The 20,264-nt window shown below is 33.0% G+C and overlaps 1 protein-coding gene across 24 annotated transcripts in view; it reads right to left on the reverse strand.

The window, feature by feature from the left end:
* Ccdc73 (coiled-coil domain containing 73) overlaps positions 1 to 20,264 on the reverse strand; it is a 141,215-nt gene that overhangs the window by 46,417 nt on the left and 74,534 nt on the right. For all 24 annotated transcript variants that reach the window (XM_074043828.1, XM_074043771.1, XM_074043863.1 and 21 more), the window contains 3 exons: positions 11,069 to 11,107; positions 5,080 to 5,215; positions 4,764 to 4,843 (listed from right to left, as the gene is read on the reverse strand). In XM_074043828.1, coding sequence (XP_073899929.1) covers positions 4,764 to 4,843; positions 5,080 to 5,215; positions 11,069 to 11,107 — 255 coding nt within the window. The remainder of the gene's footprint in view (positions 1 to 4,763; positions 4,844 to 5,079; positions 5,216 to 11,068; positions 11,108 to 20,264) is intronic.

The following is a 20,264-nucleotide window of genomic DNA, read 5'->3' on the forward strand; positions in this document are numbered from 1 at the left end:
ATATGTAAATATTCAAATTTTAATTTTAAATTTAATATTTTAAATATTCAAAATTTTAATTTACATTTAAAATGATTATGGATAGTGGAAGATGGAAAAATAAACCTAGTTATTTCAGTAATTAATCTAACCTTAAAAAATTATTAAATGAATTGAAAGGTAAAATATCTGCTAGAAGAATCTACAGTTTTAATCTTAACTCAGATTTATAGGATGTTTGGCTAATATTTGTATAGTTATGCAGTATTTAGTCAAATACTACCAGAGTGATAAAATCTCTTTTGTTCAATTTAAGATACCAATGATAACAGCTTTAATATAATGTATATCTTTCTTTACATGAGTTTCTAAAAACTTGCTTTCAAATTGATTTTTCAGACATAAAGATAAGTTTTAAGGGAAAATTGGCAACAATCTTTTGAAATTTAAATTCTTAATATTAATTTTCCTAAAGGAAGATACAACTGTATGAAGTAAAAAAAATATTCAATCAAATCTAATTATTAGATAACTTGTTTTATACAAGTGATATGTTCAAGGTTCCCTTCTAAGACACAAAGTCCTACTGAAAAGAGGCATACAGCTAAAATTTATGTTTACTTATATAGCTTACAATTCTTTGAGTAAATAGAGGATTAGTTTTTAGGTTTTTTCTTCTTCAAGGTTATGAGATGCAATAAATTTCTATTTTTTTTACATTTTTCAATAACTGAAAATGTGAAGCTAATGGAATCAGGCATCTTATAGGAGATAACCTTAAAATGCATCAATTTCTATTATAATAATTATCATGAAGTAAGAGGGAGATGAGAGGAAAAGTAGGGATGGAAAACCAGTACATGGCTGACAAAAGTAAAAACTAATAATTTCTTATATCATTCCCTATCTCTTATTTATTAATTAATCTTAAGCATATAATAAATTAAAGTCAAAGACCTCCACGAGATGATTTCCACTGAAAAATACACTTTTGACTTTATAGCCTTTATAAGCTTTTAAATATCTTGAACTTTTAGTACATTGTCTGTTTTCTAACCATTTTATTCAAAGCTGTTAGTGCAGCAAATAAACAGTACATGCTTTGATCTCATTAAATTACAACTTATAGTTCCTGGAGTCATAAATACTGTGCCGTTTTCCCCTTCACCCCTCCTTTTCTGGCATGGTGTAGTCTGTTTAATATCACTATCTCCTTGAGTGTTTTGACATTTACTCAGACAAATAGCAGAAGTTATGAATGCTGCTCGTAGATAATATCAGGAATTCTTCATGATTGCCATAATAGTGAACCCAGCACTCAGAACTGCAATACCTAGTTTTATCTAACAACTAAGTTATCTGTTTAACTTTGCTTTGTAAAAAAAAAAAAAAGAAAAAAGAAAAAAAAAAGGAATTCCACCTCATCATAAGCCAATAACTTAACTATCCTATACAAAATTATAGAACAGTAGAAAAAAATTAAATTTTTCCTTGGGAAAATTAATGACTAGAAATTTTAAATGAGTGATATAATCAATGTTACTAGACTTGATTAGCTTCTGAAAAGAAAGACAAAAAAGAAATAGCTTTTCACAAGGTTAAAAATCAAAGATACATAAAATATATAAAGTATAAAATTAATGTATGTAGCACATCTAAAATATCAAAAATTGGTTCTTAAAGTGTAGCTTATATTTTCGACCTTAGTTACTCAGACTTTGAGTCTCAAAGGTAACAAAATTCTCTCATTTTACTCCTTCATACCATCTCTCTTCCAAGAACAGAGTCTGTTAGCAGAATGGACTCTGTTATGGTTTGGATATGATGTGCCCCTTCCCGCCCCCAGGCTCATTGCTGTGTCCCCAGCTGCTTTAGAATGTGGGGCCTAACTGGAGGAAGTAGGTCACTAGGGGGTTGTATCTTCTCTTGGGTCACTCTCTGTCAGTGCAAGGCTGATTTCAAACCCCAGTACTGTCAAAAAACAAAAACAGAATATCCAAGAACTGCAGAGAAATGACAAACAGTAACATTTACATGGGAATACTAGATAAAGAGAGAAAGAAAAATGAACAAAAGCATTACCTGAAGCAATAATGACAGAATTCTCTAAAATTGGGGTTAGACACCAACCCATAGATACAGGAAGCTCAGAGAACACCAAGCAGGATAAATGCTGAAAAAAAACTATACCTAGGTATACTGTAGAGTACAATGCCTCTCTTGAATATAGAAAGATCCTCAGCAAAATATTAGCAAACTGAATCAAACAATGCATAAAAAATCATACATAAGGAAAACAGCATGATTTATTCCAGCCAGGCATGTGGCATACATCCCTAATTATAGCACTCTAGAGACTGAGGCAGGAATATTAAGAGTTCAAGGCCAGCCTGGGCTACTTAGCAAGACCCTGTCTCAAAAAACAAATTATTTCAGGTATGTAAGGCTGGTTAAATATTGAAAATCAATTAACATAATCCATCACATCAACAGGCTAAAGACCAAAAATCATATGATCATATCAACAAAGGTTGAAAAAACATTTGACAATAAGCAGTACCTATTCATAATATTTTAAAATCTCAACAAACTAGGAATAGAGGGAATTTCCTTCCTTGATAGAGGATATCTAAAAGAACCTCACAGCTAACAACATCCTTAATGGTGAAAAGCTAGAGTCTTTCCCATTAAGATCAGGATATCAGAAAGATATTCTCTCCCAATACTACTTTTCCAACATCATACTGGAAGTGCAAAGAAATGCATTAAGACAAGAAAAGGAAATTAAAGGTCTAGAGATTGAAAAGGAAAAAAATTAAATTATGCCCTGGTTCACAGATGGCATGGCCAGCTATGCTGAAAATCAGATACTTACCAAAAGAAAAAAAAAAAAAAAAACCCAACCTCCTGGAACCAGAAAGCAATTGCGGCAATGTTGTAGGATATAAAATTAATATACCAAAGTCAGTTGTTTTTCTATATACAGAAAATATATAGTTCAAAAACTTGAAGTTGAAATTAAATACATTAGTATCATTTACATTAGCACCTTAAATGAAATACTTAAGTATAATCTAACAAATTTGTACAAGATCTATATAAGGAAAACTACAAAAACTTTGATGAAAGATTTCAAAGAACTTTGATAAAACTAAATAAATGGAAAGACAGTTCATGTTCCTGGATAGGAAGACATACTGCAAAGGTTTCAGTTCTTCTCAACTTGATATAAAGATTCAATGCAATCTCAAAATATCAGCAAGTTATTTTGTGGCTCTCAATGTATCTATTCTAAAGTTTATATAGAGAAGCAAAAAATGCACAATAGCCAACTCAGTACTGTAGAAGAAAAAAGTTGGAGAACTAACACTACCTGACTTCAAGACTTATAAAACCTCAATAAATAACACAGTGTGGTACTGGGGAGAAAAACCCACAACTGAAAAGATTAGAGATGGAAGATGAGAGTTGGTTGATCCAAGGACTCAACAATGTTATAAAGAAAAGGTATCCTTTTTTGGGGGGGGGGTTATTATGTAGGGGTTTGAACTCAGGGCCTTGTGGTTGCTAGGCAAGTGCTTTACCAATTTGAACCATGCTTCTAGACCTTTTGGTTTTGGGTTACTTTTCAGATAGGGTCTTGCTTTTTCCCTCAGGCCAGCCTTGAAACCAAGATTCTCCTACCTATGCCTCCTACATAGCTAAAATCACAGGTACTTGCCACCACACTTAGCTTATTGGTTGAAATGAGGTCTTGCTAACTTTTTGCCTAGGCTGACTCCAATGGTCATCTCCCAATATCTACCTCCTGAGTAGCTGGGATTATAGGCCTGAACCACTGCGTCCATCTAATAATAGGTTTCTTTATGTCCCACTGACATGCCATATACATTGTTAAGCTCCTCCCTTTTGGCTTCTTTCATGGTTCTAGAATGACTGCTAGCCACAGAGGAGTTACATTCTTGCTGGTTTATAACCACTAGCTAATGCCATTTGTACATTCCTAAACCAATGACTATGGTCAGAGGAAAGAGATGTTATGGCTTTTTTACAAAGCAAAGCTGTAAGCATCAAAAAATACATAAACAATGTTAGGAAGGAGAAATGAGGGTACTGGTAGTCACTAAGCAACTAATAAATGTTTGATACACCCCTTCATTAATAATGCTACAACCATACCAGAGTATTTTCAGTTCTTCAAATGTACTAAACTCTTTTCTGTCTCAAGCCTTTGCATATGCTGTTCTCCTGTCTGAAACATTACTCCCTTCCTCCCTCCACCCTCTTACCCTAATCCAATAAAGCCATCACATCCTTTTTCTTCAAATCACTTACATAGTTTTAAATTATTTGATCTGTATATTTGTTTTATGTCTAAATTCCTTATTGGACAGTATACCACATGAAGGTAGGAACATATTTTATTTTTTATTTGTATCCTAGCGCCACATTATACCTGAAACATAAAGGTCATTCAATAAGTGCTGAACAAATGAATGAATGAATAAATGTTACTAATAAAGTTGATACACAGTGAATCATTTCTGGCTATTCATGTCACTATAAAAATGCATTCCACTAATAACAAGTCAAAGAAACAGTATTTTGAATGGATTTGAACAAATTCATTAATTATATTTACCAGAATAATTCAAAATTTACGAATCTATATTCAGCCTTCTACCAAAACTATCTACCCAATTGCTTTCTAGTAATATTTCATAAGACTAAGTATTTTAGACTATAATTTTTTACTTAATAGTATAACACCATATCAATCATACCTTCTTTAAACAGCATATTTCAGATTCTTGTTTTTTATTTAAAGCTGAAAGGCTCTTGTTTAATTGTATTGCTTCCCGCACTGTAACATGAAAAAACATGTAGGAAAACACATTTATTGTACATTAAAAAACAGTCACAATGCAATGTGTAATTGTGACTTGACTTAATATTCATTAAACTGCCATTTACTATTACTAGTAAAAGATAAATTCAATGCATTCATGATAAATAAGTCCATTTAAATATTCCCTACTGAGGGTAGGGAATTTTTTTTTAAAAATTCCTTACTGAACATGTAAGTAAGATAGCACCTACCATTTTGTTCTAACTTTACATGATCCTCTTTTACCAATCCAAATTGATTTGTTACCGCAACGTAGTATTTCTCAATTTCATTCAGCTGCTTATGATAATCTTCTTTACCCAGAAGATGTAACTGGGCCTTTTGTTCCTGTTTTGAACAGAAATTTTAAAAATTATACATATTATACACATACACACAACAATATATAGTGGTAAACAACTGTTGCTAGTAATATACCAAAAATAAGTGTGATAAAAAGTATTCTGAAGGTACACCGCAGGGAGAAAATGTTAGGTGATATTTCTAAATCTACTTAAAACTAAAGCACGCTATTTTTTTTCCTGTAACAAACAGCCACTTCAGGTTATGTTTACCCATGTTTTCAATTTCTTTTTCAAAATCAACTATCTTAAAGTTTATCAATCTAGCATTAAAAAAAGTGTGTGAGGGGGAAGAATTAAATCATGAGTCTTGTACATTAAGAAAAAATTTTTTTTCTTTCTCTAAATCATCCTAGTAATCAGGACTTAATCAGATCATTGTTTCAATTCTATGTCATTTCAATTTGCAAGCCTAATTTTGGTGTGCATTGTCAAAACTCAGGTCATTTTTTCTGAGATTAATTTTAAAGAATATAGAACTTTCTCATTACATTTAAAAAATGGGATGACAGGACATTGTCTCTCAGTGACCAGAAGGTGATATAGTAGTAGAAAAACCTATTTAAACTGGAAACATAATTGGTAAAAAACTGGACCCTACCTATAATAAGGGTCTCCAACTGCTTTCAACTTGAACAGCTATTTTTACCATACTTAGGAATATGACTTTAACTTTTGAAAAGAAACATTTTAGTAAAATCGTAACTCCCTTTAAAGTTTTTTATCTTGACTTAACATTAACAGAATCACTAACTGACTTCAAAAGTTTTTAAAATTATTACCACTTCTATGACGAGCAGTGCTTACAAAAAAGAAAAAGAAAGAAAAGGAAAAAAGAAAATGTAGGTCAATCAGTTGGCACCCAATAATTATTTTCTTTTCTGAATGAACTATTGATGTCCTATAGAGCTCCAAAATTAGAAATTTGTTAGATTTCACTTGTTCAGCATCCATTTCCTTTACCTAATAATTTATGATACTGAAATATTTCTTCTTTGTTATAATTTCATAAGGCTAAAATTCAAGGGTCCTTACTCTTCCCCCATTGATCGCTACCTTCCTGGACAGTGAATCTTAAGAAAAAAAACTAAATTAAAGGAGTTCAGTGGTGATCCTACCCAAATTGATATACAACCTCTATTGTGGGTTCCTGTATCTTTCTTCACAAACTCTGAAATTATAGTGGTCCTAGTTCCTTCCCAAACCCATTCTCCATTCTCTAGTTGACTGCAAATACCTCTACTCAATCTCCATTTTTGTAAATTAACCAGAGTCATTTTGTACTACTTAAAACCAAAGTACAGTCAGTACAGCACACTGGTCAAAAGTTAGTATGCCTACATTTAAATCCCGTCTCCACTTAGTCAATTTGATCTTGGGCAAATTACCCACCATATTTTTAGAATGGAGATTAGTGCATCCTTCATAGTGTTACTGTGAGGACTAAAAGAATGTTTATAAACCACAGAACAGAGTTCAACGCAATAATCACAATATGATGTCTTGTTATTCCTTAACTGTTCAAAGTGCCTTCAACAGTTTTAATTAACTTTGATTTAGAATAAGAACAGCATTCTCCAATAATAAAACACACACACTACAATTTAAGGTGCACCTAACTAAATTATGTTGGCAAGTTTGAAGGTAGTCTTAGTTTTTTCAAAGTTATTTTTAATGATTTTAAACAAAGTAATAATATAATTACAATTACTATGATAGATCACTTGAAAGTTTTTCATATACTTTAATTGGATTTTCAAAGTCACTACTTGGTCATTTGAATTGATTGTATGGCAATTACAAATACAAAGAGGTTGACAAGTTAACCCTGGTGATGATCTTACATCTACTTGGATAGTTACTACTATCAATTACTAAGCAATGAAAATAATCATATTCACTTTCTCTAAAACATCATTTAATTTCCTGACCTAGAGAATTATATTAACTCATAGCAAATGTGTAGAAACCTAATATGATTTCACTAAAAACTGGTCTAAGAGCATCTTTTCAGTTTAAGGAATTCTTTTTCAGTTTAAAACAGTATTTGTTTAGCCTTTAAGAGAATATTGCCTACTACATATTAACACATGATCCCCTGAAAACTTTCTTAACCTTTCTGCTAAAAAGCAGTAAATAGGCAGTTAATGCTTGCAAAGGTCAACAATTCTATTAAGAAAAGTACACTAAAGATCAAAGAGATTTCATAGGCAAACCCTATTCACAGAGCTCAATATACATTACTTTGTGATGTACTCTATTCTGACATTTTTATATGTACGGATAAATTTTAAAGAAAAAGATTAAAATCTTAAGATAAACTTCATAGATTCATTTCTAAATTTGCAACTTACCCTTTAATTTCATTATAAACCCAAACTAAATCAAGCGTTACAAAATTCAATTCTTAAAAACCAATGCCATCTTCCTTATCTTTACCTTTTTAGTCACTAATATAAGCATATACAAGTTACAATATGTGAAGTTATACTTCTAATGTATGTGTGCATAGATACACATATTTATAATTATGAAATTATTTCCAGACAAATCTTCAGCCTAAAAATATTTTACTCTGAAAAAAATATATAGCTATTCCCAATCATATCAAAGTCTTCAATATTGAAACTTTGCTTTAATTGGAAAAGAAACCCTTACACACTGTTGGTGGGAATGTAAATTAATGAAGCCACTATGGAAATCAGTGTAGAAGTTTCTCAAAATACTAAAACTACAACTACCATATGATCCTATTCCTGGGCACATATCTGAAGGATTATAAGTCAACATACAACAGAGATACCTGTGCAGCCATGTTTATTGCAGTTCTATTCTCAACAGCCAAGCTATGGAATCAGTCTAGGTGCTCAATAACCAGTGACTAGATAAAGAAAATGGGGTACATATATACAATGGAGTATTATTTAGCAATAAAAAAGAAATTATGTCATTTACAAGAAAATGGGAGGAAATGGAGATTATGTTAAGCAAGATAAGAGAAGCTCAGAAAGACAAATATGTGTGTTTTAGCTCAAATGCAAAATCTAGACTTACAATACGATTGTAAAAGGGGGACTTTTGGGGGGCAAATCTGTGCTAGAGGAAGGGAGATGGTGATAGGGATATAACCATGATTGAGATACATTATGTATGAAAGTAGCATAATGAAACCCACTAAAAACTTTTTTTAACACGGGGGAGGAAACAGGGTTAAGAAAGAGCAATAGATGAAAGTACATTATATGTACATATGTATATATCATAAAGAAACTTCTTTGTACAATTAATTTATACTAATAAATATGTTTTAAAAAGAAAAAAGAAAAAGAGGTCATCCTTATAAGTCTTTTCTCTAAAGGAAAGTGATATGCAAAAAAGAGAAATCAGGGCTAGATCACAGTTCAGGTCAGCCTGGACAAAAATGCAAGATTCTACCTGAAAAATAACTAAGACCTGGAGTGCAAATGCCAATGAGAGAGAGGGAGGAGAGAGAGAGAGGGAGAGTGGGGGGGGGAGGGGAAGAGGGAGAATGAGAGTATGACCTAAAGATTCTAAGGTTTTACTTCATTAACTTATACAGTTATACAACAGTCATCTATAAATTCAATTATACGATATACCATCTATGCAGTAATTGCTGAATACAACAGGAAAGATTTTCCTCAATTACCAAATCACAGTGATGGCTAATTTAATGTCCTAAAGTTTCTCTTTAACATGTTTTGCATTCCTGTTTGCATTCTTCTTATTAATGACCTTTTTTTAAGGGAAGGTTTGAGGAGTTTCGTGGATAGATACATCTTTTGATTCATGATGTGCTAATTTATCACCGCTTCTACAAGAAAATTCTACTGAATTCCCAGAAGACAAAGATTTACTATTGTTATGAGCTTACCTATAGAAGATCACAGGCCTTTTTTTTTTTTGGTAATGGGGTTTGTACTCATGACCTCACCCTTGCTAAGCAGGTACCATACCACTTGAGTCATGCCCCCAGCTCTTTTTTGCTTTAGTTATTTTTCAAGTAGTGTCCTGTTTTTTTGCCCAGGGCCAGTTTCAGACTGCAGTCCTACTAACTATGACCTCCTTCAAAGCAAGGATCACAGGCATATACCACCATGCTATCTGCTGAGATGGGGAATGGGTGCTCACTACTTCCCCCCACTCCACCCTGGCCCCCAGGCTGGCCTCAAACCACAGTCCTCCCAGAGTACCTGGTATTATAAGTGTGCACCATGACACTCAGCCTGCTATGGACTTCTTTAAATGCTTTTTAATACTACTTGAAATCATTTAAAACACTTGTCTTTATTACTTCCCAAAGTCCTGCCTTGAACTACTATAGTGGCTATTTTATTTCCTGTTTTGACCACAGAACCAAATACTATAAAAGACTAATTTACTACTTTGAATAAAAACATTGAATAAAAGGCATGTAAATTATAAAAGAATAATATAAAAATAATAATTATAAGACAAATATATGCAAGAATGCTTAGAAAAAATATTTTTAACTTTTAAATAAAAAATATAAATATTCTGCCAGAGTAGCATAAAATATTGAATATATAATCAATATGTAAAATTATTTTAGTGAAAAGTGATCTAATGCTTTGAACTGTTAGAACAGGACTATGACTCAAATATCATTAATTAGTAGGTCAACAGCTTGTAATTCACAGTAACAAAAAATTTGGAAGTAAACAAAAACTAAGATAAGTATTCTATATGTTTTCATGTTTTTTAGGTTATAAAGTATCTATTTAGTGAAATTTTAAACTGTAATAAAATAAAATACATTTTATGTTGCCTTTGATCTTTAACTTGTAGTCTTATCTCCCAGGTCAAAGAGCACATTATTCAATTTCACTATATTTTGTGTAAAACCACTGTAGCGTTGAAAATGACTTTCAGTACAAATGTCATGGTACTTAAAGCTAAACTGGAATCTAGTTTTTCAGCTTCTTAATTAAAATCACAGTTTAAAGCAGTCTGACAATATTATCTTTATTCTTTCCAGTCGAACAGCAACAGAATTTTCAATCTTTTATTCAATCAAGCTTAGCAATGTTTCTATGAGCTTTTATTTTGTAACACAACAAAACACTTTCAAGAAGCAAAATATCTTATATTTTTACGTTTAATGTCACAAAGAGCATTTGTTCATTTCTTACTTATTTGTGTAATATATAAGACATACTCAAAAATAAATTTTACTTTGCTTTGCAGTCTACTCCAAAGAATAAAGGATGAAATAGCACAAACCCACCCAAGAAGCCTTCTGAAGATTTAAGTGAATACAGGAGTTTATTCAAACACACAGAAAAAAATCCTTCTCAATCAAATAGGGCTACCAAGGGAGAATACAAAAGTTAATATCCCATAAAATGTTATACTATAAAAAGAAAAATATTTTCATATACACAGAAAGAGGAATTAACAAATAAATACTTGTTGAACAAAAAATGAGTTATCCTAAACAATATCGTAAGTATAGAATACTAGAGGATAAATACCATATCACAAATGATACTAAACACATTTTAATTTTTTCAGTCTATAATAACTAACTACATGTCTACATAAATACCAGGAAAAGATTATTAAAATAACAGATTTTAAAATTTATTTTGTAATATATATTAGTACTATGTAATCTGCAAGTAATTTTAAGCTATACTACATTTGAAATTATGGCTGACCTTCAAATAGGACAGCAATATTCAGATTCAATCATTCCTGGTTTTTAATAAAAATGTCATATTTATATTCACAGTATTACTATGCATCTTATATACTAATCCAGGTGATAAAAATATGTATTTTATAATTTCCTTACCATTTCGCTGACTTGTTTCTGGAAAGAATATTTAGAAACCTGGAAAAATGAAGGGAGGAAAAATCTCATTAAAATTTTTTACTACAAGTTCCTTCTAATATTAAAATTATATAACATAAAATTTGGCATTTATCATCTATGAACAATTTTAGTGACTTTTTCAAAATTTTATTTATAATAACTTTCCTTGTAACAAAAATAATCATTCACTGACTTATTCAACATATATTTATAATACCTACTATATGATAGACATTTTTCCTAATTTCTTGGGGTATAGCAATGAACAAAAACAGTCCCTGCCTTTAAGAAGCATTCTTTCTTGTGGGAGTGATGGCAGATAGACAATAAATATAAGAGGTATTACAGAGGGCGATAACTGCTAAGACAAAAAGAATAAAGCAAGATATGTAGGGACCGCAGTCTAGGAGAGCTTACTACTCCATATTAGCTCTTTATTGAAGAAAATTTGAAAGACTAGTTAAGCACAGGAATAAAAGTCATTATAAATAAATAAAATATCTTAAAATCCAAAGATAAGTTATTATACTCTGGTACTTTCAAATCTTCTATGGATTTATACTCTTAAAAAGAGCCAGTGGTAAGTGATAATAATAAGTGTTCTATTTTGTAACTTACTTTTATTAAATATAGAATGAACATCTTTCATGACAAATTAATATATAACTTTTTATATTATTAGTGGCTCCATGGTATTTCACTGTTTAACTCTACTATAGCTTATCTAATCACTCTCATGTTTACAGGTTTATCCAGTTTTCAAGTCTTTAGTATTATGAATTATTCTTCAATAAAAAATGCTTATATATAGAATTCTGTAGTTATTCATTTTAGCAGGATAAATTTCAAGATACAGGTTTCTAGGATTTGCTCATTTTTGTAAGTTTTTAAAACTTGTTACATAGTCCTTCAAAGTGGTTGACTAAGTTAAATTTCAACCAGTCATGTATTAAATACCCATTCTCTCATATGTGTGTATATTAAACCTTACACTTGTTAAATTTTAAGCAAAAATGCAATAATTACTTCACATCTCCTATGAAATATGTTTCTTAGCCTGCTGCTATGACTGAGCTAGTAATTTTATTTCATTTGCTAGGATGGGTTATGCATGAATCATTTCTTCAATAAATATTGAATGATCACTATAAGGAAATCATTAATGTAGATGTTGGGAGTAAAACACTGGACCCAAAAAATCCTGCCCAGTTTAATTCTGGGGAAGACAGACCTAAGCAATATAAGCTAAAATATATGGCATGTTAGATATTAATAAATGCTTAAAAATAATAAATCAGGGAAGGCAATTACATAGGATGGTCAGGAAAGGCCTTTCCATGATAGAAACTTTTGAATAAAGAGTTAGCTAGAAGGAAGAGTATTTCAGCAAGTATAAGGGCCCTAATAGGGACAACACCTAGTGTGTTCAAAGAACAAGAAGGAAGCCTATGGGTCAAGAAAGGAGTAAATAGTGGAAGAACAGTTAAAGATAAGTTCACAGACAGTTAAGAGAAGGCTGAAGGGCCCCAAATCATTGTAGGTCTTGTAATATGTGATATAGGGATTTAGGTTTTTACACTGAATGAGACATAAAGCCACTACAGAGTTCCAAGCACAACTGTAACATAGGTTGACTAACTTTTTTAAGAGGTCAACTAATTTATTTTAACACTAGAAGGGAACAGAAACCATGCCAGGAAAACCATCTTTTAGGCTATAGTAATAAGCTAGATGAAAAGGGATAATTAAGGTGTTACTAGCAGACATAGTGAGGTGTGGTTAGATACTAGACATGTCCTGGGAAACCTCTTATTTTTTCTTTTGGTAGTACTGGGGTTTGAACTCAGGGCCTAGCACTTGCTAGGCAGGCACTCTACCACTTGAGCCACAACTCCAACCCCTGAGAGATATGTCCTAAAGAAAGAGCTGAAAATGTATACAACTAGAAAAAAGGAAGCTGTCATTAACCAAGATGGATAAGATTAAAGCAGCAGCTAGTTTTCAGAAAAGGAACTTTAGGAACTTGATTTTAAACATGTCAAGTTTGAGATGCCTTTTAGACATTCAAGCAGATACCAAATAGTTAACGCAGGCTGGATTAGGGTTAAAGTAATATACTTGGAACATCTGTATGTGTCCCATTTTAAAGACATGAGCCTGGACAAGATGAGAGGATTTTCTAATATATACAGAACAAAATCAAAGCAAAAGAAGTCTTTTTTTAAATATGAAAAAAATTCAAAAGACAAAATTCAGAAGGCTGTCAGTCTACTCTGGAATATTATCTGCTACCATTAACCAGAGATAAAACTAATACATCTACAGCAAAGTTTCAAATTTTTTCAGACCACCATTCCTCAGAGATTATACTTCGCATTTTATACTTACTGAATTACAACCCACAGCTGTATTTTATCAACATGTCTAGAACACTTCCCAGTTTATGAAACTACCAAGGGGTTACTTTTCTGACACAGTAAAATTTGAAAATAATATAGTTAGACTGACATGCGATATTTTTTTATAGATGCTATATATATTTAGGAGAGGTGTACTAGGGTTTGAATTTGGGGCCTCAAACTTACTCTTCCACTTAAACCATGTCCCAGCCCCATTTTTTTTTTTTTTGCTTTGTTATTTTTCAGATAGGGTCTCACCATTTCTGCCTGGATCCAGTATCAGACTACAATCCTCTTACCTATGGCCTCCCAGGTAGCTGAGATTACAGGCATGTACTACCAAGCCTGGCTTATTTCTTGAGATCAGTTCTTGGTAACTTCATGCCTGCTGACCTTGAACCATATTCTTCTTGATCTCCTACCTCCAAGAACAGCTGACATTATAGGCATGAGCCACTGTGCTCAGCTGGATGCTACATTTACTGGGGTTTTTTGTTGTTGTTTTGGCAGTATTGGGGCTTGAACTCAGGACCTACACCTTGAACAACTCCACCAGCCCTTTTTGTGATGGGGTTTTTTTTTCAAGATGGGGTCTCATGAACTATTTCCCCATGGCTGGCTTTGAACTGCGATCCTGCTGATCTCTGCCTCCTGAGTAGCTATAATTACAGGTTGAGCCACTGGAACCAGCCATGTTTTATTTTTTAATTCTAAAAAACACATACAGATATACCCAAAAGACTGTGACACAGGTTACTCCAGAGGCACCTGCACACCCATGTTTATTGCGGCACTATTCACAATAGCCAAGTTATGGAAACAGCCAAGATGCCCCACCACTGACAAGTGGATTAAGAAAATGTGGTATCTATATACAATGGAATTTTATGCAGCCATGAAGAAGAATGAAATGTTATCATTCGCTGGTAAATGTTTGGAATTGGAGAACATCATTCTGAGTGAGGTTAGCCTGGCTCAAAAGACCAAAAATCGTATGTTTTCCCTCATATGTGGACATTAGATCAAGGGCAAACACAACAATGGGATTGGACTTTGAGCACATGATAAAAGCGAGAGCACACAAGGCAGGGGTGAGGATAGGTAAGACACCTAAAAAACTAGCTAGCATTTGTTGCCCTTAATGCAGAGAAACTAAAGCAGATACCTTAAAAGCAACTGAGGCCAATAGGAAAAGGGGACCAGGTACTAGAGAAAAGGTTAGATCAAAAAGAATTACCCTAGAAGGTAACACCCACGCACAGGAAATCAATGTGAGTCAATGCCCTGTATAGCTATCCTTATCTCAACCAGCAAAACCCCTTGTTCCTTCCTATTATTGCTTATACTCTCTCTTCAACAAAATTAGAGATAAGGGCAAAATAGTTTCTGCTGGGTATTGAGGGGGTGGGGGGGAGAGGGAGGGGGCGGAGTGGGTGGTAAGGGAGGGGGTGGGGGCAGGGGGGAGAAATGACCCAAGCCTTGTATGCACATATGAATAATAAAAGAAAAATAAATAAATAAATAAAAATAAAAACAAAAAACACATGCAAATTGGTTTATAGTATCAGGTACAGGCATCTTTCTAGGACAGGAAAAAAGTATACTGATAACTATAAAAGGCAATTGCTAAGATGGCATATAGATATTATAGTTATCCTTTAGTTTATGGAAAACTTTAAGTTGGCTAAAAAGCCTACTTCTTTAGAGCAACCCTTATTTTCCTACTAATTTTCCATTAATCAGATTTATGATACTTGGAAATAAAGACCCCTAAAATACAATTCTAAAAGCATTTAACCCTTTCCTCTTCCTGACCAATTCAGTCCTGCAGATAAGGCAGAACAAGGTAGGGATCTGTGAAGCAGTGGAAAGGGAATCATGGCTGTATCATTCTAGAACAGGATATTAGGCATAAGTGAGAAAAAAAAGGATTCCCCATAGAAGAGGAGGACAGTCTACTGTGGGGAATCATAAGATGATAAGGATGAAGCCAGAGATGCAGTTCAGTGGCAAAACATGTTCTTTAGCATGTCTGAGGCCCTTGATTCCATCATCAGCACAAAAAGAAATTATAATGAGTAGGGTGAGGGGGATGATCCTATTAAGGGGAACCCTGCTTAAGATGTCAGAAACCACACAGAAAAAGGAAGGCATCCACATGAAAGAACAGAATGGTCAAGTGGTGACATACAGGGTGATTTATCAAATAAGTAAATAAATATTAACAATAATGAAAGTCAAATTCCTCACTGAAAGAGAAGAAAGTTATAAATACAGGAAGCAAATTAATTAAAATGACCTTTGTGGTTCAAAACCAAAATTGGACATGATGTGAGTTAGTTGTTTTCAATAGACATAGACATAGAAATAAAGCCAAATGTAAATGTGTATATGTTTAAGTGATATGCATATTTCCTAATTCTTTTCAGAGGGCCTGAGAGAAGTGATATCCTAATAGTAACATGTAACAGTGCCCAGATCTTGTCTTCTCCATATCAATGGTCCACTAACAGGAACCATTTCAACATGGAGAAATGATTTATTCCAGGGCAAGATAGGGTAACATACAAGGTCATCCTGGCATATTTTATTTTTATGTAAAAGCAGGGAAATACTAAAAGGACGATGAAGACATGTGAAAAAGACTAAAAAGTCAGCTTAAATAGACTTCCACTTGGGCCAAACCAATAATAATTGGTCAAAAAAATAATGAGGCTGGGGATATAGCTTAGTGGTCGAGTACTTGCTTAGCACTGCAGATCAGTCATGGATAGATAGATAGAAAGACAGACAAATATAGATGGGTAGACAGATAAACAGGTTTTAACATATTGAACAAAGTAAGAAACTGTGAGTCTATACTGAGATAAAAATAACTATTGAAAGCTTAATAAGAAATGAGATATTGATACAGTTTTAAAGTACCTTCCTATAAAATACTCTAATTACAAAGGGGAAAAAGTAACTTTACAGAGGAGAAATTTGTTAAGACACTAAATGAACACTATCAATAACAAAACAAAATAAAAGCATAAACTATATAATATAATTCAAAAATAAGAACACAGTGTTACTTCTCTGATGGTCCTGCCAGGGTTACATAAACTGAATATAACCAGGAAGAAACGCTGTACATAAAGAAATTAAGGAACATTCCTCAAAGTAACTGGTCTGTAATCTTCAGAGCATGCATGTCATAAAAATCAAGCAAAGACTAGGAAATTCTTCCAAACTGGAAGAGGTTAAGGCACTATGACAACTAACTATAACATGGGATTCTAAACTATATCCTTTCACTGCAATATATTTTATTGGGACAACTGGTGAAACCTGAATGGGTTCTGAAAATTACAGTTAGGTATCAATGTTAGCCTCCTGATTTTGATTGGCTAGGTTATGATTTTACAGGACAATGTCCTTGATTGTAAGGAAGATATTCGATAGTAAGGGGTGACAGAGCATCAGATTGGCAAATTACTCGCAAATTATTGAGAAAAAGTAAGTTCTATGTATTGTGCTCCCAACTTCTCCATAATTTGAGCTTGTTTTGTTTTATTTATTTATGTTATTTTGGCATTTTTGGCAGTTCTGGAATTTGAGCTCAGGGCCTCATGCTTGCTTGGCAGGTGCACAAAACAAAAAAAATCAGTCATTTAAAAAACACTGATTTAACATTTAAGGACTAATTTAAAATATTTGAAAAATATAGTATCAATAATAAGTTTAATATGTAGTTAAAGGTCAAAAGAAAAGGAAGGGAAATTCCTATATTCCAGAAAAAAAAAAGGAAACACAAAGTCAGAGTGGTAAGTATGCAAGTGGTTTTTAGACTTTTAATAGCCATATGGACACAAAGCCAAGAAATCTAGAACACTATAGTGTAAAGAAAGGACTGTAGGAAAGCTGCTAACTCTGAGAAAGAAAGACTAGAAAACCTCAAACTCAACCCACCACCAAAAAGAAAGCTTAGTTTTACCTGGATCTCTAGGTCAAAAATAAAAATTATCCCCTGAGAAATTGTAAAATGTAAACATATAGTACAAAAGGGTATGATGGTCTACTATAGATTTCCTGCATGCTGTGTACATCCTAAGATGATAAATTAACAGTACAACTGAAAACTGATCACTAAAACTTTGAAGTTCAGAACAGAAGCAAATATAGAAGAGTTCTATAGAAAGAATTCTACAACACAATTTCATCAGAAAAATACAACCTTCACTGAAGAGGGGATCACAATTTAAACTTTCTGAACCACATTAAAAAGAAAGATCTATATTGAGGAAGAATCAGCAGACAGACATTGCTAACAGAAAGATCACAATCCAAGGCTGGTAAAAAGCGCAAGACCCTATCTAGAAAACAACAAACAAAAAGGGCTGGAGGTGTTACTCTAGTGGCAGAGCACCTGCCTAGCAAGCTCAAGGCCCTGAGTTCAAACCCTAGAACTGGTAAATAAATAAATAAAATTATTATAATTCCATTCAGAAAGCTGTAGGTCTAAGAATGATTTGTTCAGAGCAAATTTAGATTCACAGGAAAACTGAGTGGAAAGTACGGAGACAGACTCTCTGCCCTCACACATAACTTCTCCCATTATCAACATCTCCCACCACAATGGTACATTACTGAACCTACACTGACACATCATCACTGGAAGTCCACAGATTACATTAGGGTTCATTCTTGGTGACATACATTCTATGGCTTTTGACAAATGTATCTGCCAATATACTAACATACAAAGTATTTTCACTATCTAAAAAGCTCTCTGCTCTGCCTCTTAATCCTTTCCTCTTTCCTAACCATTGACAACTACTGATCTTTTTAGTCTCCATAGCTTACCTTTTCCAGAATGTCATATAGTTAGAATCCTACAGCTTTTCCAGATCAGCTTCTTTCACTTAGTAATATTTATTTAAGGTTCTTCAATGTCTTGTCATAACTTGACAGCTTGTTTCTTTTAACACTGAATATTTAATTGCCTGGATATACCACAGTTTATCCAGTCACCTTCCAAAAGACATCGTGATTGCTTCCAAGTTTTGGAATATGAATAAAGCTACTATAAATACCTGTATGTGAGTTATAGTGTGGACATGAGTTTTCAACTCCTTTGAGTAAAATGTCAAGTAGCATGACTGCTACATCATGCCTCTTTAATTTTGTTAAGAAACAGCCAAACTGTATCCCAGTGTGTACCATTTTCATTCCCACCAGCAATAAATGAAACTTCCTGTTGTTCCCCATCCTCACCACTGTTTGGTGGTATCTGTGTTCTGTATTTTAGTTATTGTAATTGGTGTCTGGTGCTAATTTTGCAGTTTTAATTTGCATTTCCCTGGTGACATATGATGTGGAGCATCTCTTCATATATTTATTATATGCCATCTGTATGTACATTTTTTAGTAAGGATTCTGTTAAGATCTTTGGCACATTTTTTATTTATTAATTATTGTTGAGTTTTAAAGAGTCCTTTGAATATTTTGGGTAGCACCCCTTTTTCAGATGAGCCTTTTGCAAATATTTTCTCCTAGGCTGTAGCTTGTCTTTCATTCTCTTGACAATGTCTTTTGGAGATAAGTTTTTAATTTTAATGAAGTCTAGCCTATCAGCTAGACATGGATCATGCCTTTGATCTAACAAGTCATCTCTAAACCTATGGTTATCTAGATTTGCTGTTAACTTCTAGAAGTTTTGTGCTTTACATTTTGGTCTAAGATCTACTTTGAGTTAATTTTCATGACAAGTGTTAAGTCTATGTCCAGAATCAGTTTTAATATAGATATCCAGTTGTTTCAGTACCACTTGCTTATGAGGATGCCTTTTTCACCTTCTCAACTCTGAGACCTTAATTTTGTTGTTACTTGCCCTACTATCCTCCTCCAGGCTATAAAATTGCTCAAATGTCTAAGAATTACCTTGAATGCATAAACATATATATACACTCAAAGCTCCAGAAATTTAGTTCTCTTTTGTGAATGTGATTAGATGAGACCTATTAGGCTTTAGTAGCAGAAATAATGTACATTATTTATTAAATATATCTTCAGTTCTACAAGAAGAATTAGTATATTACATCCTATAAATTCAGTAACTTTAGTGATAAAACTGAAATAACAGCTTTAAAGATCATCTTCCTCATTACTCCCATTTTTACAGTGTTCTACCCACCCTTTCTTACTACTGCTTCTTCTGGGAAAGTTAATGAAATCTACTCCTTTACTTACTCACTCCTCCTATTCTGGGTAGAGAATGTATGTATGTTATTGCTTCACAAAATGGTCTTGTTTGGGAAATGCTGAATGTAATTCAATTTCCTCATTTTACCTAAAGGAAAACTGAAGTTCAGGAAGAAAGTGTCTTACCACAAGACTATGTAAAAAGTCATTAACAGGTTAATTACTATCTACAGGACAATCAGCAAAGTTATTGAGCCCTCTAGGAATACTGTTTTCATAAACAAACTTTTATTTCTCAAGTAATTTAGATTTAACAGGTTGCTCTGCTCTTAACTCATCCCTTTGAAATCAACAAAGTATCATGCTTACATAGAAATGGAACACATTCTAAGAACTCATAAAAACAAAAATAATTCCTTTTCTTGGTATGTGGTTTTAATTTTCTATTTGCTTTGGAATTCAATAAATAGAACCCCTTGGTTATGACCTTCATAATAAGAGCACTGTCTGATTATTCCTGGTAACTAGCACTTAGTTAGATATGGCATGATTAAAAGACAAAGGGAGAAAGAAAAGTAACCAGCATAGTAAAG

Source organism: Castor canadensis, chromosome 1, assembly GCF_047511655.1.
Source record: "Castor canadensis chromosome 1, mCasCan1.hap1v2, whole genome shotgun sequence".
In the NCBI taxonomy this organism is placed as follows: domain Eukaryota; kingdom Metazoa; phylum Chordata; class Mammalia; order Rodentia; family Castoridae; genus Castor; species Castor canadensis.